We start from the raw sequence: 26,483 nt of genomic DNA, 5'->3' as shown, positions 1-26,483 counted from the left end.
AGGAAACAGCAATGCTGAATAACAGTCTACACTGCGTCACTAGATCCTTATACAGGTGTATAATGAGGCCTCACTGTACAGGAGAGACCGGAGCGAGGAGGAGGGGCCTGATCACAAGAGCTGACAATCTGAGGAAGCAGCAATGCTGAATAACAGTCTACACTGCGTCACTAGATCCTTATACAGGTGTATAATGAGGCCTCACTGTACAGGAGAGAGCGGAGCGAGGAGCCGGGGCCTGATCACAAGAGCTGACAATCTGAGGAAACAGCAATGCCGAATAACAGTCTACACTGCGTCACTAGATCCTTATACAGGGGTATAATGAGGCCTCACTGTACAGGAGAGACCGGGGCGAGGAACAGGGGCCTGATCACAAGAGCTGACAATCTGAGGAAACAGCAATGCTGAATAACAGTCTACACTGCGTCACTAGATCCTTATACAGGTGTATAATGAGGCCTCACTGTACAGGAGAGAGCGGAGCGAGGAGCCGGGGCCTGATCACAAGAGCTGACAATCTGAGGAAGCAGCAATGCCGAATAACAGTCTACACTGCGTCACTAGATCCTTATACAGGTGTATAATGAGGCCTCACTGTACAGGAGAGAGCGGAGCGAGGAGCCGGGGCCTGATCACAAGAGCTGACAATCTGAGGAAGCAGCAATGCTGAATAACAGTCTACACTGCGTCACTAGATCCTTATACAGGGGTATAATGAGGCCCTCACTTCACAGGCAAAGACCTGGAACGAGGACTGGGGAAAACGGATTAATATTAAAAAAAGAGCCAAAAGAGCCGGCTCCTTATGGTGAGCGGAGCCGAATGAGCCGGATCGCCAAAAAGAGCCGAACTTCCCATCACTAATATACTCCTCCCCAATCACATGACTGTGACCTCATCCCAGGTCCTGTGCGCACAGAGCAGCCATATATGTGGAGTGCGGCTCTGCAGGTGGAGGTAGGTGCTGGAGATTCCCCATTACTGGGCACAGGGGGGCAGTAACCCCTTCATTACTGGGCACAGGGGGCAGTAACCCCTTCATTACTGGGCACAGGGGGCAGTAACCCCTCCATTACTGGGCTGCACATTTGGCAGTAACCCCTCCATTACTGGGCTGCACAGGGGGTGGTAACCCCTCCATTACTGGGCTGCACAGGGGGCGGTAACCCCTCCATTACTGGGCTGCACAGGGGGCGGTAACCCCTCCATTACTGGGCTGCACAGGGGGCAGTAACCCCTCCATTACTGGGCTGCACAGGGGGCAGTAACCCCTCCATTACTGGGCTGCACAGGGGGCAGTAACCCCTCCATTACTGGGCTGCACAGGGGGCAGTAACCCCTCCATTACTGGGCTGCACAGGGGGCAGTAACCCCTCCATTACTGGGCGCAGGGAGCAGTAACCCCTCCATTACTGGGCGCAGGGAGCAGTAACCCCTCCATTACTGGGAACAGGGGCAGTAACCCCTTCTGTACTAAGCAGTCTCTTCCTTCTCTGATGTAGTTGTATGTGCTGCTTGATTGTTGCTGGACCAGTTGTAGTTTGCAGTAGCTGCTCATTCATGTCTTTATTATTTTTCCTTTTTTGCATTGTTTGCTATTTTTTTTCAAGCAAATGGGAAATAGCCTGCAGTATTTGGCAGCAGCCACTAAACAATGGAGGGCACTCCTGTAATCCTCTCCATATGTTGCTTACATCTGAACTGCGGGAGCAGATATCAGCTGATCGGTCAGACCCCAACCGAGGTGATATTGATGACGATCTAGAGGCAGACTTCCCAACTTATGCAGCGTGCGTACCCCTGGCCCCAATCCACACCCATGTACCATTCCTTTCTCCCCTGACAGGAGGAGTTGTCAGAGGGGTGCTGGCAGTGAGGGACATTCAGCAGACGCCCGAGACTGCAGGGCGTAGACCCAAATCCGGGACTGGCCGCTGGATCCGGGACAGTTGGGACTAGAGATGAGTGAGTAGACTCACAGGACTCCGGTCCAGGGCCTAGATCAGTGGCGGCTGGGCGGGAGGCCGCGAATCTCTAACATTCTGGCTTCCCCAGAGCAGCTTTTGATCACCCAGGGCTGGGGCTACGTCATCTGTGTGTCCTGTGTGTCATCTGTGTGCCTCTAGCTGGCACCTGTGGATTTAGTCTTTGTTCATTCACAGCCGGAGCCTCCAGAACATCTTTCAGTAGCTTCACTATATGACGTCTCTGTACCTCACAACTGTTAAGAAAGGGGAAAGGCAATAAAGTTTGCGGCACGCAGAGTGAGCTATGGCACTTTTTAGGCCACATCCCTAATAGCTATCAGCTACCTGCATGTAAATTTTTAGCCCCTAAGAAAAAACTACAATGCCAGTGTATTGAGTGAGACCAGACACATCTAGTTGGATTGTGGTCGAAAATATGAAAATTGCTTACTGGTGGTCACATGACCTCCTAGTACTGGAGAATCTCCACAACATGCAGTGCGGGTGATGTAAGGATTCAAAAATCTCCAGTCACATAGAGTCACTGCAGAGTTCCACCTCAAGCCTGGACAACCCCTTAGTGACAGAGAGCCAAGTATTACAATTCTGACCACCTTATGTGCTTACAACTCTGAAATGCTTTAACGGATCCCGCTGATTCTGAGAATGTTTTTTCGTGACATATTGTACTTCATGTTAGTGGTAAAATTTATAAGATATGACTTGTGTTTTTTTTATGGAAAAAAAAGGAAATATGGCAAAAAATGTTCAAGCTTTCAATTTTTATGCTCTTAAATCAGAGCGATATGTCACACGAAATGCTTACTAAATAACATTTCCCACATGTTTACTTTACATCAGCACAAATTTGGAAACAATTTTTTTTGTTAGGAAGTTATAAGGGTTAGAAGTTGACCAGCGATTTCTCATTTTACGGACCATCTCACATTTGAAATCACTTTGAGGGGTCTATATGACAGAAAATACCCCAAAGTGACACCATTCTTAAAACTGATCCCCTCTAGGTGCTCAAAACCACATTCAAGAAGTTTACTAACCCTTTACGTGCTTCACGGGAACTGACCCAACATGGAAGGAAAAAAATGAACGTTTAACTTTTTTTCACAAATATTTTTCTTCAGAACCAACTTTTTTTTTTTATTTTCACAAGTGTAAAAAGAGAAAATTAAACTCAAAATTTGTTGTACAATTTCTCCTGAATACACCGGTAGCCGCATCTGGAGGCACGTTTGCCCCTCTCCTATATACTGACAAGCTCATTACCCGAGAGAGATTATTCTCATAACTGAAGAAGGTCACATTGACCGAAACATCTTTTTTTCGTGTACTACAATAAACCGCCTTGCAAATACCTTTAAGTTGAGTGCTAGGTTTATATTTGTTGCTTTAACGGTTTGGGAACCTAACCTTAGCACCATCTTGAGTTGTGCTCACGGTGTTCTTTCTATACATTTTCTTCCCAGAGAAATTATGACTCTTGGGGGCGCTATAAACTTATTTCTAAGCGCCGTAATAAACTGAATCAAAATCATGGGAAAAAAATACCCACACAAACACATTTCCACAGGATTTATCACCAGAACACACATGAAAACATCATCGGTGGTTTTGCACATTTCCCACTGCACCCTGTACTTGAGTCTCCCTAGGAACCACAATTTCCGGGAGAAGTTAGTATCAGAGATGAACTGGGTGTGCCAGGACCCAGCAACTCTACCAGGTAGGAGAACAAGTGATCATATGGTCTAATAGAAGAAGCAGCTGATGCTTCTAATCTCTCCATATCACTGACAAAGTAAAAACTAGCACTACCCATGTGCTATGTCCTGCTTGCTCTCAGTCCCTGTGTCTACTGCAGGCCCACGGGGACCTTGAGGAGCAGACACAGGTTTATCATCACTTGTCTCCTCTGGTGCAGTCACACAGCACTCACCAAGGAGAGGAATGGAGCTTAATTACATTTCTGACACACTGAGTCAGGGATGATAATTGTGTGGTGAACAAGACTGGCCTGACAAGGAGCTGATGTAATCAAAGGAAGAGAGTGGTGGGCATCAATGACAAAGGATCCAATGTTCATATAAAAGCTATTCTTGGTAGAGATCTGCTTCTACAGTCAGATCAGGAACAGGTAATGTAGCAGTTGCTGTTGGCAGGGGAGACTTTAGTTGTGGACATGGTAATGGTGACATGGGAAACTGGGGTTCAAATCCCTGCTCTGCCCTGTGAAAAAGGCTAAGGCTAAGGCTCCTAACACTATAATTACTTAGGTGGCTGTTATAACTGTGCACCACCACCAACATGGGAGGCTGGGGTTAAATTCCCAGCTCTGCCCTGTTGAAAATGATATGTCGCTGTCTCATTGGTCTAGGGGTATGATTCTTGCTTATTCGGTGCGAGAGGTCCCGGGTTCGAATCCCGGACAAGCCCTACCCTTTCTCTGAGGGGGAACCAGAGTGTTCATCTTCTTTTGGGCACCACTGCTCAGGAAGGATATAATGGAACTAGAGCGAGTACAAAGGAGGGCAACAAGATTAATAAAGGGGATGGGGGAACTACCATGCCCAGAGAGATTAGAAAAAATAGGATTATTTAGTCTAGAAAAAAGACGACTGAGGGGCGATCTAATAACCATGTATAAGTATGTATAAGTATATAAGGGAACAATACAAATATCTCTCCGAGGATCTGTTTATACCAAGGAAGGTGACGGCCAAAAGGGGGCATTCTCTGCGTCTGAAGGAGAGAAGGTTTTTACAACATGCAAGAGAATACTTTACTGTTAGGGCAGTGAGAATCTGGAATTCCTTGCCTGAGGAGGTGGTGATGGCGAACTCAGTCGAAGGGTTCAAGAGAGGCCTGGATGTCTTCCTGGAGCGCAACAATATTGTATCTTACAGTTATTGTTAGGTTCTTTAGAAGAACGTAGATCTGGTGATTTATTCTGACGGAAGGCTGAACTGGATGGACTAATGTCTTTTTTCGTCCTTGCTAACTATGTTACTTTGTTAAAAGTGGTGAATGCAGCGCATGCTCTGCAGGATGACTGCTCAGGTGTGAGGTTCATAAGTAGAAAAGGGAGACAGAGAGAAAGCAGTCAGAAGCTGAAGGGGGCCTGGCCTATAGGCAGAAGGGACGTGGTGGCTACTTCTCAATGCAGTGCAGGACAAGTAGATCCCGGCTGGGACAGAGTCACAAAATCAGGACTGTCCCACTGTATCCGGAACAGCTGGGTACGTCATCGGTTTGTGAGTTCCAGGTAATCTTTTATTAGATTTCTATATGAATATATTACAGTATGTTATATGCTGCAGAATTTATATATGTGCTAAAAAGCATAAAGCCATAACCCTAATCCCTACCATGTACCCCATCTCCAATAATTGTATTATCACATGGGATCTTTACGATGTTAAATCTTCCAATTCAGGTCCCTACAATATCGGATCCTCTCAGTGGAGATCTTCTATTGAAGAAAATTTTCCTGACTGACCAATCAATTATGGAAAGGAACAGTGACAAGATGGCAGAGAATATATTACACCTCACCCTAGAGATCCTCTTCCAACTGACTGGAGAGGTGAGAGATTCTGATGACGTCACATTACATCATTCTTATCTATGGGAATAACAGATGGACAGAACTGGAGAGGTGAGGACTCTGGAAATGTCTGTAGTGAGATTTATTAATGTGTCTCTCTATAACCAGGATTACGCAGTAGTGAAGAAGACCTCTAGTGAGCGCTGTCAGGACCCTGTGTCTGAGGGATGGGGAAGACCACTGAGCCCAATCACGGGGTCTCCACCTCACTTCCTGAAACGTAAGGACATCAATGAAGAGAAGATCTTAGAACTCACCTACAAGATGATTGAGCTGCTGACTGGAGAGGTGACACTGCTGGGATTGCTGGGACATTATACAGTAATGCTAGTTATGCTATGAATGGATTGTTGGATGATGGTATCATTGTATGTGTCAGGTTCCTATAAGGTGTCAGGATGTCACCGTCTATTTCTCCATGGAGGAGTGGGAGTATTTAGAAGGACACAAAGATCTGTACAAGGACGTCATGATGGAGGTTCCCCAGATCCTCAGATCACCAGGTAATAGACAGGACTAAATACTCACGGCCTATAATTATCTGTGTGTAAAGAATGAATTCAGTCCCTGTATGTGTTTCCTCCAGATGTATCCAGTAAGAGGAAAACATCAAAGAGATGTCCCCGTCCTCTTCTTCCACAGGACTGTAAACAAGAAGAACCCAGTGTTCCTCAGGATCATCAGGTAGATGGAGAGAAGGTGTCATGAGATCTCCCCTATGATGTGTAGACGGCTGTGAGGGTCATGTGCTCAGTCTTGTTTTATCCACCAATATTTTATGTTTTATACTTGTGTAATGAGAACGGTGGAGATGGCAGGATTAGAGCTGATCATAGATGTGATGTCTCCATCTGTCTGTGACTTTTACTATATTTGTTTCAGGGTGAAGATCTGACCCATATTAATACTACAGAGACATATGTGAGGGGTGACGAGTGGTGTAAAGAGGAGATTCCAACATATGACTACCCAGGTGAGTAGTAACCACTAAATTATAGAAAAATCACAAATTCATCTCATGGAGCATAGTTGTTAAAGTGCACAACCACCAACGTGGGAGACTGGGGTTCAAAGCCTGGCTCTGCCTTGTTGGAAATAATATACCAGTAGTGGTCCTTGGGCAAGACTACTAACACTATAGTATAATATTAGCCGAAAAAAATGAAGAGATCCAGAAAAATATAATAAAATCACATATTTATTAATAACACACAAATACAAAATAAAGAAAATGCCCAGTAGGAGGCGCTCAAACGCCCTAACTTGTATAGTAAATATGAAGCATATATAGGTAATGAAGTCAAATATGCAAAGCATATAAAAAATTATAATAAACTCCAAACATCCTCAGAAAGTAAGACCAATCTGTTAAGTGAATAAAGTGCAACCGCAAAGTAACTAATGAGTATAAATTCCCATATCAATAAAGGTGTGTACAAAGTAAATAAGGTACAACAGAGAACATGACATCTAAGCCTAAGTCCCTATACCCCTGCAAATTATAACAAATAGCCCAGTGAACCAAATGAGGATGAATGAGCCAAAAGGTGATATTACCTAAATGCTGTAGATAAAGGTAGCGGTGAGCGCTGCAGCCTCCTCCACCCCAACGCGCGTTTCGCAATAAGCTTCTTCCGGGGGCGTGTCCCAGTGACGGGCGGGCGGTGTTTAAATAGTGCCATTGTCCAATCACGGAGCAAATTACATCAAGCGCTTAGTCATCATCTCTGCACTGATCGTGCGCTTGCGCAGTTCTGTCATCGCCGTTCATTTCCGGGAGCGCTCTATACTGTGTGTCATGGGCTTTCTGCCTGACGTCTCAGTGAGCGCGTCACCGGAAGTGACGTTCATACGGCGGTGTCCGACAGCGCATGCGCCGCTCTGATCAGGCAGAGATACTATGGAACTAAGCGCTTGATGTAATTTGCTGGAGTTTATTATAATTTTTTATATGCTTTGCATATTTGACTTCATTACCTATATATGCTTCATATTTACTATACAAGTTAGGGAGTTTGAGCGCCTCCTACTGGGCATTTTCTTTATTTTGTATTTGTGTGTTATTAATAAATATGTGATTTTATTATATTTTTCTGGATCTCTTCATTTTTTTCGGCTAATATTATTATGTAAGTCCGGAATTCTCCCTATTATATGTCTCTAGGAAGTGCCAGATTCTTATTTATTGGACTATTCTAGTGTAATTACTAACACTATAATGCCTACCTCAATTAAAAAAACATAAGTGTCATGATCAAAGTCATGCCAGAATAACAAGGTCCGCATCAGATGTTGAGGAATCAGAACAATCTGATGATAAATGGGCTACTGGAACAATCCATACATAGACAAGACAAGAGAACTTGGATCTGATGAAATGCTACTATAACAGCAGACCAAATGTGAGCGGATATATAAAGCAGGCTGGGACAGAGCTCTAGCAGCTGCCTGCCTGTTGGAAATTTAAACCTGTCTTGTCCTCAAGAAGAGCTCAGTATGCTACATCAGAGGAAATATCCTCCTTCAATGCAAGTCTTCATATCCTGTACTGGTTGCATCTGAGGTAAATCTCCAATGGGTCCTTCTTATTTTATTGCTTCTTGTTCCATAATTCTTATCCTCAAACGCCTCTCTTACATATTTATATTTTTACATTTTCACATAACTTTGTAGTTCTACCATTCATATTATATTTTATATATTTTAACTTAGGGGTAATTCAGTGTGATATATTGAGGTTATCCCAGCGCAGACACACATTTATGTTTATTACTCATTTTTACAACGTTGTGGTGTGTTGTTCTGTCTTGCGGCAGGCACTCCTCCATTGGTACTAGCGCCCCCAAACAAACATTCTATTAGGATATATGAAGCGTATGAGGAAACTCTGGATGGATACATGACCTGCATGTCCACTGACAAAGCAACAACTAGTCACTCAATGTTTCAATGTCATTAAGAGAAAGCTACTATCACAACTTGAGATGGATAACTACAGCTTCACCCTACATGAAGACCTGGAAGAACAGCATGTACAACCCCCTAAAGATCCTGATGCAAACCTGCAACTAGAGAGCACTGCAGCTCTTCTGAAACAGAAGATCTTAGATAAACTAAATGCCATCAATACCAGAGATCGACTGCTCAAGACTCAGCAAATAAACACCACCAGACAGTATGCTAGTAGATGCCAATAGAGCATTTGCATCAATACCTACCACCACCATAAGGCCAGGGTCACACTTGCAAGAAACTCGTGCCAGTCTCTCGCATCAATACCCGGCACTTCCGCGGGTACTTGGGACCAGAGTGCGCGGCTGCATGTATTTCTATGCAGCCGCACACTCCAGTCCTGAGTGCTGGCAGCCGCCGGGTGTTGATGTGAGAGACTTGCACGAGTTTCTCGCATCACACTCGCAAGTGTGACCCTGGCCTAACTTAAACTAATAAACTGATCTATGCTACTGCCTCAGCAATCATGGAAATGCTTGGCTATACAACCAGCAAGAACAACAGAAGTATGTGCCCCCCTTGGAAAAGAAAACTGGAGACAAAGATCAAGGGAAGGGAAGTCAGCCAAATAACAGAAATACAGAAGGATGTAAAGATCAAGAATTAGACCAAGCTGAACAAGTACAAAGGTCTGACTCCAACTGAAGTCCTATAGACTGCTAAACAAAGACTCACAGCACTAGCTGCAAGACTAGGGAGATACACTAGAGAAGCTGAGGCCACGAAGATAAATTCCCTGTTCTCCAAAGAACCATCCAAGATGTACTCCCTACTACAGAGTAACAGCACAACTGCAGCAACTCCACCAATAGCAGAGACTGAACAATCCTGGAGGAACATATGGGAGAAGGAGAAAACACACAACACCAGTGCTATGTGGCTGCAAGATCTGATACCACCTTGAGCAAGAACCAGTCACCATTACAGAAGCAGACATCCAACAGCAGGTCAAGAACATGAAGAACTGGACAGCACCTGGTCCTGACATAATCCATACCAACTGACTAAAGAAATTAGCAGTGGTACATGGCATGGAACGCATGGCAAGGCAGGTGAACCAACTGCTAGAAGCAGGCCACCACCCAGCTTGACTAACACAAGGAAGAACAGTGCTGATCATGAAGGATCCTCACAAAGGAACAGTTCCATCCAACTACTGCCCAATAACCTGCCTTACAACAACATGGAAACTCCTGTCAGGCATCTTAGCCACTAAGCTACAGAACTATATGAACCAGTACATGAATCCAGCTCAGAAAGGCATCAAGTTCTAGTAGATAGAGCAGTCGCTCAATACTCAAGGTCCAGAAAGACCAATCTCAGCACAGCCTGGATTGACTGCAGGAAAGCCTATGACTTAAAGTCACACACATGGATCTGTGAATGCTTGGCTCTCTACAATGACAACAGGAAATTAATAACCTTCCTCAGAAACTCAATGGGGCTATGGAGAATAATATTGGAAGTCAACACAAGACAACTAGCACAAGTGACCATCAAATGCGGCATATACCAAGGTAATGCACTGACCCCCACTGCTGTTTTGCATAGGATTGAACCCCCTCAATCAAATAATTGCAGAGTCTGGCTATGGGAACAAGTTCAAGAGTGGAAGCACCATCAGCCACCTCCTCTACATGGATAACATCAAGCTGTATGCGAAAAAAAACGAGACATCAATTCACTGATCCACCTGACAAGGATCTTCAACAAAGACATTGGGATGTCCTGCGAACTAGAGAAGTGGGGCCGGTTGATAATAAACGGAGGCAAGGTAGTCAAGACTCATGGAGTGGAATTACCAGCAGGGCGCATAGCAGATTTACAGACATGCTACAAGTACCTCGGCATCCCACAGGGATACGGTAGCCATGATGAGGAGGCTAGGAAAGCAGCAACATCAAATGCTATCAAAGGGTAAAACAGGTCCTGAAGAGCCAGCTCAATGGAAAGAAGAAAATCTGCGCCATCAATACCTATGCCCTGCCAGTTATCAGATACCCTGCTGGCATAGTGTGCTGGCCCTAAGAAGAGGTGGAAGCTGCAGATGTAAAGACATAAAAGCTCCTCACAATGCATGGAGGTCTCCACCCTAAGTTTAGCACCCAAAGATTGTATACCAACAGAAAGGAGGGTGGTCGAGGCTTGATAAGCATCCAAGCCACCATCATGGATGAAACAAGGAGTATCCAGGAATACATCAGAAAAATGGCACCAAAAGATGAGATGCTGAGAGAAAGCCTAAGGCAGCAACAATAAATCTGGAAGGAAGAACAGGAACATGAAGTGCCATGGCAAGACAAGCCACTGCATGGGATGTACCATCGACAGGTAATGGAGGTGGCTGACATGGAGAAATCCTACCAATGGCTGGAGAAAGCTGGACTCTGAGATAGCACAGAGCAGAGGCACAAGGGCAAGCACTAAGCATCAGATCCAAAGAAACAGGAATCTGCCAAACAAGACAAGACCCAAGATGCAGACTATGCAAAGAAACCTCAGAAACCGTCCAGCACATAGTGGGATACAAAATGCAAGCAGGAACAGCGAACACCACAACCAAGTAGCGGGAATTGTATACAGGAAAATCTGCACAGCATATGGGCTAAGTCCCCCTAAGATCAGTTGGGAGACCCCAGAAAAAGTGGTGGAGAATGAAAGGGCTAAAATCCTGTGGAACTTCAATATTCAGATGGATAATCAGGTGTTGGATAACCAACGAGAGATTGTGATAGCAGACAAGGATCAGAAGATGGCAATGCTAATAGATGTGGCAGTGCGGAGTGACAGCAACATCAGAAAGAAGGAATATGAGAAGCTGGAGAAATACCAGGGCCTCAAAGGAGAACTGGAGAAGATGTGGAAGGTAAAGGCAATAGTGAAAGCAGTGATGATAGGTGCACTTGGAGCAGTGACCACTAGGTTGGGAAAATGGCAACAAAAGATCCCAGGAGCAACATGTAAACTCTCTGTCCAGAAAAGCGTAATGTTGGAAATAACTTAGATCCTGCTCAGTACCCTCAAACTCCCAGGCCTCTGGTAGAGGACCCGAGAATGATAAAGGACAACAAGGAAAAAAAAAAAAAAAAAAGAAAAAAAAAAAAAAAAAATATATATATATATATATATATATATATATATATATATATAATATATTCAGTTGTGCTCTAAAGTTTACATATCCCGGCAGAATTTTTCCTTTCTTGGCCATTTCTCAGAGAATATGAATGATAACACCAAAACTTTTTCTCCACTCATAGTGGTTGGGTGAAGCTATTTATTGTCAAACTACTGTGTTTCTCTTTGTAAATCATAATGACAACCCAAAACATTCACATGACTGATCAAAAGTTTACATACCCCATTTCTCAATACAGTGTTTTGCCCCCTCTAACATCAATGACTGACAGCTTGAAGTCTTTTGTGGTAGTTGTGGATGAGGTTCTCTATTTTCTCAGATGGTAAAGCTGCCCACTCTTTTTGGCAAAAAAGCCTCCAGTTCCTGTAAATTCCTGGATTGTTTAGCATGAACTGCACGCTTGAGATCTCCCCAGAGTGGCTCATTGATATTGAGGTCAGGAGACTGAGATGGCCACACCAGAAGCTTCACTTTGTTCTGCTGTAGCCAATAACAGGTTGACTTGGCCTTGTGTTTTGGATCGTTGTCATGTTGGAATGTCCAAGTACATCCCATGCACAGCTTCTGGGCTTATGAGTGCAAATTTGGCTCCAATATTTGCTGATAATGTGCTGCATTCATCTTTCCTTCAATTTTGACTAAAGGCCCCGTCTCACTAAGCAATCTCGGTAGCGAGATCGCTGCTGAGTCACAACTTTTGTGACGTAACAGCGATCTCACCAGCGAGATCGCTGTGTGACAGCGATCAGCGAGCGGCCCCCCTGCCGGTATCGCTGATCGCTGCAAGAAACCTCTGGACATTTCTTTGGTCGCTGGTCTCCCGCTGGCCAGCACGCATCGCTGTGTGTGACAGCGGGAGACCAGCGATCAGGAGTAAAAAATAATAAAAAAAAATAAAAATATAGTTATTCTCACCTTCCGATGTCCCGTTCAGCCATCCTGCCTCTCTCCACGCTCCGGTCCCAGTGATCCTTTGCATGAATGACCGCGAGACTTTGTTATCCCTCGAGACCGTGACATCTCGCGGTCATTCTCGCAAAGGATCACTGGGACCGGAGCGTGGAGAGAGGCGGGAGGGCTGAACGGGACGTCGGAAGGTGAGAATAACTATATTTTTTATTTTGATACTATTTTCTACAGCGATAGCCAGCGATGCCGGGCGCTCGGCATCGCTGTGCTGATCGCTGGTGAAGCTGTCTGTGTGACAGCTCACCAGCGATCACATAGCGACTTACCAGCGATCCTGACACCTTCATATCGGTGTCGGGATCGCTGGTGAGTCGCTTAGTGTGACGGGGCCTTTAGTTTCCTGTGTCTTTGTAGCTCACACATCCCCAAAACATCAGTGATCCACCACTTTACAGTAGGAATGATGTGCCTTTCATCATAGACCTTGTTGACCTCTCTCCAAGTGTAACGTTTATGGTTGTGGCCAAAAAGTTCAATTTTGGTCTCATCACTCCAAATTACCTTGTTCCAGAAGTTTTGAGGCATGTCTCTATGCTGTTTTGTGTCTTATAGGCGAGATACTTTGTGCAATTTGCTTTCTTCTGGCGACTCGACCATGGAGCCCATTTTTCTTCAAGTGCCTCCTTATTGTGCATCTTGAAACAGCCACACCGCTAGTTTTCAGAGAGTCCAGTATTTCAGCTGATGTTATTTGTGGGTTTTTCTTTGCATCCCGAACAATTTTCCTGGCAGTTGTTGACAACATTTTTGTTAGTCTACCTTACCATGGTTTTGCTTTTATAAAGCTCCCGATTTTCCATTTGTTAATCACACTTTAAGCGATGCAGACTGGCATTATCAATTTCTTGGATATGTTCTTGTATCTCTTTCCTGTTTTATACAGTTCAACTACCTTTTCCCGTAGATCCATTGACAATTCTTTTGCTTTCCTCATGACAAACAATCCAGAAACCAAATAGTAGAAAAGACAGCGCCTCAAACATTGGTGAAAAAGAATTCACATTTTATTCTGCCTCCTGTGGCAACGATTCGATCCAAAGATGGATCTTTGGATCGAAACGTTGCCACAGGAGGCAGAATAAAATGTGAATTCTTTTTCACCAACGTTTGAGGCGCTGTCATTTCTACAATTTGGTATGGACTTTTATCCGGGATGAACTCCCTAGATGTGACGTGCGTCTTACTTAGTGTCCTGTAGGACTCTGGCTATATGAGGTGCGGTTTAACGTATAATTTTTGATTAAACAATCCAGAAATGTCACTGGCTGGATGAAAGATGCAAGAGTTTGTCTGGATCCCAGAAACTCATTTCGCTTTTATACACAAACACTGATTACAAGCAAACAGGTCACAGGTGAGGATTTAACTTTAGTAGCCATTCAAACCCATTTGTGTCAACTTCTGTGCATGTTATCAGGTCAAAATCACCAGGGTATGTAATTAATTTATGATTTAAAAAGCGAAAACAGTGGTGTGACAATAAATGGCTTCACCCAACCACTAACCATGAGTGGAGAAAAAGTTTTGGTGTTATCAGTCATAGTCTCTGAAAAAAGGCCAAGAAAACAAAAATTTTGCTGGGGTATTTAAACTTTTGAGCACAACTGTGTATGTGTGTGTATATTGTAAGATGGCCACCGGACGAGTCCTTGAGGGGAGATATGTGTCATTGCGGCTGTTAGCTGCAGTGATGTGAGCTCGGAAGTATGCTCCAGCACATATAGTGCTGAGAGTTATTTGGCCATACCAGGGCCGGGTTTTACGAGCGGTCATAAGAGATGGGTGGAAATGACCGCTCACATATCCCAACCCCAGGGGTGTGGTTTTGCAGATAAAATGGAGGTCGAGTCTCTCATTCAGTGTCTGGGGCTGGAGGTGTGGAGACCTCCAGTGTGTGTTGCTAAAGACACTTACCTGAGCGGGCGGAACCACAGTGCTATGTGGAATATTTACTTGCAGTTTGTGTTCACCTTCAGTGTGTGTTGCTACAGGTACTGAAGCAGTTTTTTTTACTTTGTGCCTGACAAGGCTCTGTTTTGTTTTGCCACCTGGGGCGGTTTATGAAGTTACCGTATATACTCGAGTATAACCCGACCCGAGTATCAGCTGAGGCACCTACTTTTGCCATGGAAAACTGGGTAAGCTTATTGATGCAAGTATAAGCCAGGCATGCATTGTCCCCTAATCCCTGTCCTGGTATGCATGGCTCCCCTGTCCCTGTCATTGTTTGCATGCCTCCCCCTATCCCTGTTATTGTATGCATGCTTACCCCATCCCTGTCATTGCATGCATGCCTCCCCTTCCCTATATGCATCGCTCCCCGTCCTTTCCTGGTATGCATGCCTCCCCCTTCCTGTCCCTGTATGTATGGCTCCCCCAACCCTATCATTGTATGCATGCCTCCCCCCATTCCTGTCATTGCATGCATGCCTCCCCGTCCCTGTATGCATGGCTCCCCCGTCCCTGTGCTGGAATGCATACCTCCCCCGTCCCATCCCTGTATGCATGGCTCCTTATCCTCTATCCCTGTTTGCATGTTTCCTACTGAAAAAAAAAAAAGAAACATCCTACTCACCCACCTGCGCACCCTGGGTGCTGGCACTCGATCTTGTTTTAGCCGCCGGCACCTGCAGCTCTTCCTGCCGAGCGATCACGTGGCCCCGCTCATTAAGGTATTGAATATACGCCTATGGGAGTGGAGAGCAGTGCATATTCATTACCTTAATGGGCGGGGCCACGTGACCGCTCGGCAGGAAGAGCTGCAGGCGCCGGCGGACAGAACAAGATGCAGTGCCAGCACCCAGGGCGCGCAGGTAGTTGAGTATGATGTCTGTGTGCTGGAAGCTGGTGGCTACAGCTCTCACTGTGCGCTATTACAGCAGCAGCACAGGCTTTAGCCACAGCCGCCGGCTCCTGCCCCCCCCCGCCAGCTTTCTGGGACAATGACTTGTGTATAAGTTGAGGAGAACGTTTTCAGCACAAAAAAAGGCTGAAAAACTCAACTTATACACGAATATACTGTATATGGCAAATAAACTAGCCTGGACTTTGCATGAAAACCTCCTCCTATGCCTACCTCAAGAGCAGCTGAGTGAGTACAACCCTCTACAATATATATGTACAATGGGTACAGAAAGTATTCAGACCCCATTATTTCCACAACTTAACAGACATTGTCCTCACTGTCCCCATTGGGGCTCACAATCTAAATTCCCTATCAGGATGTTTATGAAGTGTGAGAGGAAACTGCAGTACCTGGGGGAAACCCACGCAACATGGGGAGAACATGCAAACTCTTGTAGAGTGTAAATTGTTATGGTCACTGTAGTTCTGTCTCTCTCGCCTGTAAAGTAAATGCTCTTATGGTCAGTGAGTTTGTAATTACAAGCTTTCCAGGATTGTCAAATTCGAACTTCAAAAGATCTGCTCACCTCGGGCTGTCATAATAAATATCAGCAATAAAAAGAACAACTGCTCAGCTGTTATTTTTTCAAACGGATAACCAATAATTAATTAAAATTTGATAATATTTTTATCCATCCAACCCAAGTTGGATGATAGATTCAACTTTAAAAAAAAACAAAACAATGCAACAAAATACGGCAACATTTTTTGGGAGAGAGGCAGTGGGTTTTCTTCAGATCTTTATATTGAAGAGGACAATCTCACCAGATTGCAGAAGTTTGTATAACAAAGTTTACCGCTTCTCCTTGAACATCAATCAGGTTTCATCTTCATCAGCATCTGATACTACTACAGCAGCCACGGACAGTGCTAGCCAGAGCATGACTGGTACTGCAGGCAGGGACCCAAGTGTATCGATAAATGCAAAAAGGTCTTATGTAATAAGATTATAAATCCTTTCAGTTTGGCAGTAATTTATATCTAAATGGTCACTACTCCTTCTCCTGGGTCTCCTTGCAGCAATTGACACAGTTGATCACCAGCTCCTCCTCACTAAGATGTACTCTCTCAGCCTCAAACAAACTGTACTCTCTTGCATTTTATTTTACATAGATATTTTAGATAAAAATGTTATAAAATATCAGTGTAAATTTTGGTAATGAAAAATAATAAAAATTAATTTTATTCTTTGCAGATGATTGTCCTATGAGCTCAGAGGTACAAAGGATATCTTTAGATTGTAAAGCAGAGGATTGTGGTATCCCTCAAGATACATGTGAAGAGCATGCCATAATTCCAAATATAGCCCATCACAGAAAAAATGTATCATCTGATCATTTTGAACAGATCCTGCCTTCTGATTCACCACGGAATGTTAAGAAAAATAAATGTCACAGAAGAAATATCCTAAATCAAAGCGGTCACACAGGGAAGAAGACGTTTTCTTGTGCAGAATGTGGAAAATGTTTTAAAGAGAAGTCATTTCTTGTCAGACATCAGCGCACTCACACAGAAGCAAAGCCATTTTCGTGTTCAGAATGTGGAAAATGTTTTAGAGCGAAATCAGATCTTGTCAGACATCAGCGGATTCACACAGGAGCAAAGCCGTTTTCATGTTCAGAATGTGGAAAATGTTTTAGAGAGAAATCAGATCTTGTTAGACATCAAAGAATTCACACAGGGGAGAAGCTGTATTCATGTTCAGATTGTAGAGCACTTTTTACCGCTAAATCATCACTTCTTAAACATCAAAATATTCACACCGGAGTAAACCCATTTTCATGTTTAGACTGTGGAAAATGTTTTAATCAGCAGTCAAAACTTATTAAACATAAAAGAATTCATACAGGGGAGAAGCCATTCTCATGTAAAGAATGTGGGAAATGCTTTAGAGAGAAATCAAAACTTTTTTCACATAACAGAATCCACTCCGGTGAAAAACCATTTTCATGTTCAGAATGTGGGAAATGTTTTAGGGAGAAATCATATCTTGTTAAACATCAGCAGATTCACACAGGGTCAAAGCCGTTTTCTTGTTCAGAATGTGGGAAATGTTTTGGGGAGAAATCATATCTTGTTAAACATGAGAGAATTCACACAGGGGAGAAGCCGTTTTCTTGTTCAGAATGTGGGACACGTTTTACCACTAAATCATTTCTTGTAAAACATCAAATTATTCACATGGGAGTTAAGCCATTTTCATGTTCAGAATGTGGAAAGTGTTTTAACCGGAAGGAAAATCTTACTAAACATGAGAAAGGTCACAAAGGGATAAAACCATTTTCATGTTCAGAATGTGGGAAATATTTTAGACAGAAATCCAATCTCTTTATACACCTGAGAATTCACACAGGTGCAAAGCCGTTTTCGTGTTCGGAATGTGGGAAAAATTTCAATCAGAAATCGTGTCTTGTTTCACATCAGAGAGTTCATACAGGAGAGAAGCCGTATTCATGTTCAGAATGTGGAAAATGTTTTACGCAGAAATCGTGTCTTCTTACTCATCAGAAAACTCACACAGGGGTAAAGCCATTTTCATGCTCAGAATGTGGGAAATGTTTTAAGAATAAATGGAATCTTATTACACATCAGAGAATTCACACAGGGGAGAAGCCGTTTTTGTGTTCAGAATGTGGAAAATGTTTCAATCAGAAATGGGGCCTTGTTACACATCAGAGAGTTCACACAGGAGCAAAGCGATATTCATGTTCAGAATGTGGGAAACAATATAATGTTAAATCAAGTCTTGTAAAACATCAAAGAATTCACACAGGAGCCAAGTCATTTTCATGTTCAGAATGAGGAAAATATTTTAACCAGAAATCATGTTATTAACCATAAGAAACGTCACACTTGTGAATAATGTGGAAAATGTTATAACGATAAATTGATTCTTTTTAGACATTGGAGAATTCACAAGTGATGAAAACTTGTTTATGTACAGACTGTTTAACCTGTTTTATCCACAGATCACATGTTCTGAAACCTCAAAGGACGCAGCCAGAGTTTCGATATCGTTTATATAAAACACCTTACGTCACTTGTATCTAATGCAATTTTCAATATGAGCTTAAAACAAATGGGAGAAGGATCTAGGCCCTTAGAATTAAATGGGTTATCCATGAAAATGTTTTTTTTGGCTGTGAGGTCATGGAATTACCAGCAGGTAGTTGCTAGCTAGCTGCCTGTTCTACCCTGTGATCTGTTCCAACTCTGAGTAGTCAAGGACTGCTCCTGCCAGTTATGCTTCTGGTGATGTTACTTCGAAAGAACAGCTTCTATTCTTTCCTGCTGACGGAGAGTCATTGGCTAACTGCGGGAAGCCGGCAGTGAATCAGCATGACATTGGCAGTGACACCCTTTCGACAGAACAGATCGAAATAGAAAGAGCTACTCCGTTGACTTGAGGTCAAATGAATCTGGAGAATAACCACCTGAGCTGTAACAGATCATTCCAGGGCGTAACAGGCAAGTAGAAACTGCCTGCTGGTAAGTTCTTTGTCTCATAGCCAAAAAAAAACCGAAACAAATTCCCAGATAACCCCTTCAATGCCAAAATTACCTCTGTCAAGTGCTAAGACAATTATAACTTATACACGGGAAATATAGCATGCTAAGATTTCTTCACAATGTAGGGATTTGTTCTCATGCGAACTGCCGAAAATGTCATGAAAAATGCACATGTTATAGAAGTGCCCATATATACGCATTTTTTTTTAAGGAAATTGTCATAAATACGGTATACATTATTAATTGACAAGCAGACACTAAAGCTTGCAGCTCAAATCTATTAGAAGATGTAGCACAACCCAATTCAGTGAGATCAGATATATTATTTCAGTCCAGAAAGCGTATTGCATCCCACTGGATACAGACATCACCAGTCACAGAGGCTAGGAACAGGCAAAATGAAATATTCTGATTAGAAAAGGATATTTCTAAAATAAATTACATAAATTTGAAACGATATCGGGTTCCTGACTAAATTGTCCTGGTATGCGATCGAATATATGTGAAACGATGTTTTAAATACTATAATGTCGTTCTTTAGTTATATAATGACCCTATTATATTCACGTATAGATGTTGCCTTAAAATCTGGTATATCCTATGACTTCTGTGTAATCGACTTCTGGCTATTATTGTCAAGAGTTGTGGGTCAGGGCCAAAAATTACAGACGCCTGACTTCTAATGTTGAGTGAAGCTGGACTATGGATATTCATCAAGAACATTGTGGACTCCTTTCTTGAGAGGGGTGCTTGTCTCTTTCTGTATGTTTATGAAAATCTAGAAAATGTTGCAAATGGGTAATAAAAATGATCTGAATTAAAAAAATACAACAGTTATAGTCAAAATACAGTCACATGTCATTGAAGAGAAAGCATTTTAGAGCAATAAATGTTGATTAAAGGGAATCTGCCACCGCCATCAGGGGATTATCTACAGCATTCTGTGATGCTGTAGATAAGCCCCCGATGTAACCTGAAAGATAAGAAAAAGGAGTTAGATTATACTCACCCTGGGGGACGGTCCGGTCCGATGGGTGTTGCGGTCCGGGTCCGGCGCCTCCCATCTTCATACGCTGTCGTCCTCCTTCTTGCTTCTGTCGCGGCTCCTGCGCACGCATAATTCTCTGCCCTGTTGAGGGCAGAGCAGAGTGCTGCAGTGCGCAAGCGCCGGAGCTCTCTGACCTTTCCCGTGCCTGCAGTACTGCAGTGCATAGGAGCCGGAAGGTCGACAGGGCAGAGAGTTAAGTTCAATATAGAATCACTGCACACGTAGAATATGCTCAAAGTTGAAATTTTTTTATTTATTGACGGTGATGAAGCAACAGCTGACGTTTCGCCTGACAACGGCCTTTATCACATAGTCGCTGAAAAAATAAAATATATGCAATAAGAATCAAAGGAAATATATACAAAATATATACAAAACAAGTATATCCAAAAGAGAATTTGTGGTGAAAAATATGTTAATGCCATAGGATCGCTAGAAAACAGAGGCACTTTAGACAAGAAAAAGGGAGTACGTCAGCTTTCGCTTCATCACCATCAATAAATAAAAAAATTTCACTTTGAGCATATTCTACATGTGCAGTGATTCTATATTGAACTTATACTTACGGGACCATTGGCTCCTTTTCACTAGCACCGTATACTCAACTCTTCAGTCGAGTGCTAAACATTTCCATTATCTAGGGCAGAGAGTTACACGTGCGCAGGAGCCGTGGCAGAAGCAAGGAGGATGACGTCATCGCTAGAAGATGGGAGGCGCCTGACCGTGACACCCATCGGACCGGACCGCCCCCCCCCCCGGGGTGAATATAATATAACTCGTTTTTCTTATCTTTCAGGTTACATCAGGGGCTTATCTACAGCATTACAGAATGCTGTAGATAAGCCCCTGATGGCGGCGGTCACATCTCAAAAATGAGGTGACAGATTCCCGTTAAAGGATTTTCCCTAAATTGCAATGTGCTTCACATAGCACAGCATATGTAATCTAAGCCCAACATAGCGTTTCTTCCTTATTTCCTTTTGTCTATTTTTCCATCTATCCACCCTTCTGTGCATCCAGCTTCACATAGAGGCAGCACCTTACTCCTCAGTGCTTCAGATCCCTCCCTCTCCTGTGTGCTCCTAGCAAGCTCTACCTTATCTGCGTGTAGAGTTCCCCTTATGATCCTGTACAGTACTCTTCTTGGCTGATTCAATCTTTTACTATTTACATTAGTATAGCTATCTGTGTATTTTTGTATCAGCTGTTTTTTAGCAGAGCCCAACTCTCCTGCCCTCTTCTGCAACAGAGCTTTTTAATGCGGATCATCGAAATGTTTGAGTTTATTTTTTTAACCCAAAATATAGAAAAAAGCTTTTATGTTCTTTTTCGCCAGTCATGGTTTACAATTTTTGTCCAACGTATTTCCTCATATGCAATAGTGTACAATGAATAATAAATCGAAAAGAAAAAGCCAGCTCACCGATACTTGGAAGGCGAACAGAACTCCGTCGTGATGGGGCGTAACAATATGAAGCTTTGATAAAGATCGCTACAGAGATCTAAACGCGTCACTCTTTGTCCTCATGTGTGCCATAGTGCAGTCCAAGAGCATGATACATTTTTAATATCATGAATAAATTTTGATATTTTACCACAAGATGCTGGACCATCAAGTTTGTTTTTCTGCTTCATATTGAATATTAATAGCTGTCTACAAATACCTCAAGGGCTGTCACATTGTGGAAGGATCATCTTTATTCTCATTTGCACAAGGAAAGACTAGAAGCAATGAGATAAAACTGAATGGGAGGAGACACAGATTAGATATTAGAAAAAACTTTTTGACAGAGTGATCAATGAGTGGAACAGGCTGCCACGAGAGGTGGCAAGTTCTCCTTCAATGGAAGTCTTCAAACAGAGGCTGGACAGACATCTGACTGGGATGATTTAGCGAATCCTGCTTTGAGCAGGGGGTTGGACCAGATGACTCAGGAGGTTCCTTCCAACTCTACCATTCTATGATTCTAAAGCCTTTCAAACCTAAATTTTTCTGTTTGTAATTTAATTTATTTGAATTTTTCTTTTAGACATTATTTTTTTAGATAATGACATTAAGGGGAATCTGTCACCGAGTTTTTGCTAACCCATCTGCGATCAGCATGATACAGGGGTTGAAACCCCGATTCCAACAATGTAACTAGGTTCTACAGTTTTGTATTAAAGGGAAGGTGCCATCAAACCATTTTTTTTCAGCAATTAAAAAAATGTAAAGAATTAATGATAAATTTTCTTTAAAAATACTATAATTTGTTTATAATTTAATAAAATATGAAAAATAATTTTAAAAGGTTTGGTATTTCCATTTTTAAACACTTGGGGGAGCAGCTACTGAAATTTGAAACACAAACCTAGTGTACAACTAGCTCACATTACTGCACTGCAGTAACTATGGGCTGGAGCTGCTGACATGGGTATAATGTCACTCCTCTCCTCCCCTTCTGGGTGTTTGCTAAGGGATAAGAGAGGATGATATTTAGGAACACAATGCGGAGCCATTTTGTTGGTGACTGCAGTTATACTGACAAGTAGACAGTCACCGAGGATGGCAGGCAGCAAGGATTCTGTTGGTGCTATTCACTGTATCTCGCTGATGCTCACACTCACGCTCACGCGTTGATGCTGTGGGAGGTCACAGACTAGTTACATACAGAAGCAGCATCCCCAGCAGCACAGAGTATCACATATCATTGCGCTAAATATTTTACAATTGTAGTCCTCCTAAAAAATATTTTTGTAGTGTCATAATTTTGAAGGCCAAAAAAAATCCAGCTCACATATTTAACAGTGTGCTATCTCCGTCAAATGCCTGATCTATCCGTGGACTATAAAATTGTTGCATTTCAGGCCTCCATTCCTCTGTTTTTGCTGTCTTACCCTAGTTATTGACACCAGTTTGATAACAAAAAATATATTTTTACCTACAGTCCAGATATTTTAAAGTGTGGTTTTCCCCCACACAGATCACATACAAGTTTGCTCCTAATTCAGCCATTTGTATTGAACTTGGAAAATATTGTGGTCCATTTAAAATGGGCAAGGCGCGTGGCAAGGGACGGGGAAGTAGACGTGATGATGATGATGGTGCATGCCAAGGCCGTGGGCAAGCTGAAATTGTGCCACAACAAACACCCACATCTTCTCGCATGACCACCTTGGCCCAATTACTAGGGGACTGCAGCAGGACAGCAGTACTGAAACCAGAGCAGTGTGAAACGGTTGTTGGTTGGATAGCGGAGAATGCTTCCAGTCAGTTTTCCACCACCACCACCACTCTGTCTTCCACACGGTCAAGACTGAGTAGCCGTGAGTCTGAACCGCATATTCCTCACTCTGATCCTCCTTCCTCCCACCATGCCTAGTGCCCGGAGACAACTGTTCCCACACTTGGACAATCCAAAGAGCTGTTCACTTTTCTATTTATAGATTCGGGCCCCTTGCCCGATCCACTTGAAGTGGGACAAGAGGAGATCGCATGTAGTGATGCCCAAATATTTGAGCAGCCATGGTTAAACGAAGGCGACAGTGGGAAAGTGTCACAAGAGGTGGGCGAAGATGAGACACAATTGCCAGAAAATCGGGAGGAGGACCAGGGTGCGGAAGTGGAAGACGAGGTGATGGATGATATAGTAACTGAACCAACCTGGTAGGAGGACATGCAGAGCGAGGACAGCAGCACACGGGTAGGGAGGCGTAGCACCCCAACAGACAGGAAGAAGTGTGGTTGCAACAGACAGAAGGCGGGCAACCATTCCTCGTAACACCAACATGACGGAAGTTGGCAGTATAACTGTTAGGCCTTCTTGAGTCTTTTTTTTAATGACTGACAATAACCCCAAACAGGCCATTTGCAACACTTGCCATACCCGCATCAGCAGGGGTAGCAAAACTAACAGCTTGACCACCACCAGCATCATCAGGCACATGGCATCAAAGCACCCGACTTTGTGGGCCAAACCCCAGGCTCCAGGAACAGTGTCTGTGGATGAAAACACTGCTTCTTCCACTGTTGTGCGTGCAAGTTAATCCCCTGTCCATGGTGCATGCGAACATGCCTCCTGCTCTGCACTTGTCATTGCCCACACTCAACTGCCACCATCATCAAGCACGTCCACATCCTTTTTCAAGCACAGCCTTCAGTTGTCCATAGCTCAGTCATTGGAACGCAAGTGGAAATACGCAGCCAATGCCCCACAGGCTACAGTGCTAAATTCTCAAATTTCTCGTCAGCTTGTGGTCAAAATGTTGCCTTTTAGGCTCGTGGAGACGGAAGCTTTCCGCAACCTGATGGCGGCGGCCGTCCCAAGGTACTCGGTCCCCAGCCGCCACTATTTCTCCCGGTGTGCCATACTGGCATTACACAAGCACGTGTCCCTCAATATTGCCTGTGCCCTGAACAATGCTGTTACTGGGAAAGTCCAACTAATCACAGACACGTGGAAAAGTTCATGTGGGCAGGGACGCTACATCTTGCTGACAACACACTGGGTTAACAGTGGAAGCCAGGACCCAGAAGGACCTTGGGATGGAACACATCCTCCCGACGCCAAGGATTGCGGGCTCTATGTCAATCATGGTTGCCCCCACAGTCTACAGCTCCTGCACCTCATCCTCCTCCTCTTCAGCCTCCATCTCCAAAATGACCAAATCAGTCACAAGCTGGAAGCACTGCAGCACTACCTCAGCCAAGCGTCAACAGGCTATACTGAAGATAATATGCTTAGGTGACAAAGCACACAAGGCTGAATAGTTGTGGACAGCTCTGAAAGAGCAGTCAGATGTGTGGCTGACACCACTGAACCTACTGCCAGGCATGGTCGTGTGTGACAATAGCCAGAACCTGGTGGCAGCTCTGTGGTGAGGTTAGCTCACACATTTACCATGCCTGGCCCATGTGCTTAAAGGGGATTTGTCACCCCATTTTTCGCCTATAAGCTGCGGCCACAGCCATCAGGGGCTTATCTACAGCATTCTGTAATGCTGTAGATAAGCCCCCGATGTAATTTGAAAGATAAGAAAAAAGAGTTAGATTATACTCACCCCGGAGTTCGGTCCGGTCCGATAGGTGTCGCCATCCGGTCTGACACCTCACATCTTCATACGATGATGTCCTCCTCCTTGCTTCTGCCTCAGCTCTCTGACCTTTCCCGGCGCCTGCGCACTGCAGTAATTTACTCTGCCCTCAACAGGGCAGAGAAAGTATGCCTGCGCAGGAGCCAAGGGAGAAGCAAGAAGGAGGACGTGATTGTATGAAGATGGGAGGTGCCGGGCCGGACCGCGACACCCACCGCATCTGACCCTGCCCCCCGGTGAGTATAATCTAACGTGTTTTTCTTATGTTTCAGGTTTCATCGGGGGTTTATCTACAGCATTATCAGTGGCATCGACAGCTGATAGGCCGAAAATTAGGTGACAGATTCCTTTTAACCTCGTTGTTCAACGGTTTCTCAAAAGCTACCCGGAGCTGCCAGATCTGCTTGTCAAAGTACGCCACCTGTGCGCCCATTTTAGAAAGTCAGCTACAGCTTCCACCACCCTTTCTGTGCTTCAGCAGCATTTGCAGCTTCCAGCTCACCGACTGGTGTGTAATGTCCCCACTCGATGGAACTCAACCCTGCGCATGTTGAAAAGGATTTGTGAGCAGAAGAGGGCAGTTCAGACTCCACACATAAGACCTCAGGAGTGGACATGGATGTCAGACATATGTACCATCCAATAAAACTTTGGGACTCCACCAAGAAGGTGAGCGGCGATTATGCCATAACTTCCATCACCTTCCCGCTTCTCTGACTTCTGAAATGCTCTCTGCTCACAATCAAAGAGGTGGCATTACAGGTTGAGCATGATGAGATGGAGCAAGGAAGCATACAGGGTGATTACACACAGCCCAGCCTCATGTCATCCCAACGTGGATTGGTTGACAATGAGGAAAAGGAGGAAGAACAGGAGCTACTTTCATGCGCTATAGACGGTACTACAAGCACAACTGTCATACCATCTGTTCAGCATGGATGGCCTGAGGAAAGGAAGGGGGAGAAGGAGGAGAGCAGTCAGTCGTCCTCTTGGTGAGGACACGGAAGTCTTGCCTGTTAGCAGTCTGCCACGCATGGATGACTTTACGTTGTGCTACCTTTCCCGTGACCCTCATATTGCCCAAATTTTGGCTGACAGTCATTACTGGTTGGTGAAATTTGAAGGCCCACACTACAAGGAGAGATTTCATTCTCTTCTTCCACAGGCAGACAGGTGTACTAAAACGTTGCAGTACCAGAAGGCCCTTGTTGCAGAATTATTAAAAAAATTCCCATC

General features: G+C 43.9%; 2 protein-coding genes across 2 annotated transcripts in view; both read left to right on the top strand.

The window, feature by feature from the left end:
- The window catches only part of LOC141053041 (uncharacterized), a 73,617-nt gene extending 51,843 nt beyond the window's left edge, over nucleotides 1-21,774 (top strand). Inside the window, exon 7 of the mRNA XM_073550373.1 lies at nucleotides 17,055-21,774. Within this exon, the coding sequence (XP_073406474.1) occupies nucleotides 17,055-18,418 (1,364 nt within the window). The 3' untranslated portion in view covers nucleotides 18,419-21,774. The remainder of the gene's footprint in view (nucleotides 1-17,054) is intronic.
- Nucleotides 892-16,925, top strand: LOC141053039 (uncharacterized). Its single transcript, XM_073550371.1, has 8 exons — nucleotides 892-960; nucleotides 5,422-5,571; nucleotides 5,701-5,880; nucleotides 5,972-6,095; nucleotides 6,179-6,276; nucleotides 6,475-6,565; nucleotides 14,779-14,850; nucleotides 16,812-16,925. The coding sequence occupies exons 1-7, from the start codon at nucleotides 934-936 to the stop codon at nucleotides 14,799-14,801; spliced, it is 693 nt and encodes a 230-aa protein (XP_073406472.1). The 5' UTR covers nucleotides 892-933; the 3' UTR covers nucleotides 14,802-14,850; nucleotides 16,812-16,925.
- Nucleotides 21,775-26,483: the final 4,709 nt, after the last annotated feature.

This window comes from Dendrobates tinctorius, unplaced genomic scaffold (assembly GCF_039654945.1).
Source record: "Dendrobates tinctorius isolate UK_male_01 unplaced genomic scaffold, ASM3965494v1 ptg000164l, whole genome shotgun sequence".
Taxonomy (NCBI): Eukaryota; Metazoa; Chordata; class Amphibia; order Anura; family Dendrobatidae; genus Dendrobates; species Dendrobates tinctorius.
The sequence above is the reverse complement of the archived record's forward strand: the minus strand, read 5'-3'. Positions and strand labels throughout refer to the sequence as shown.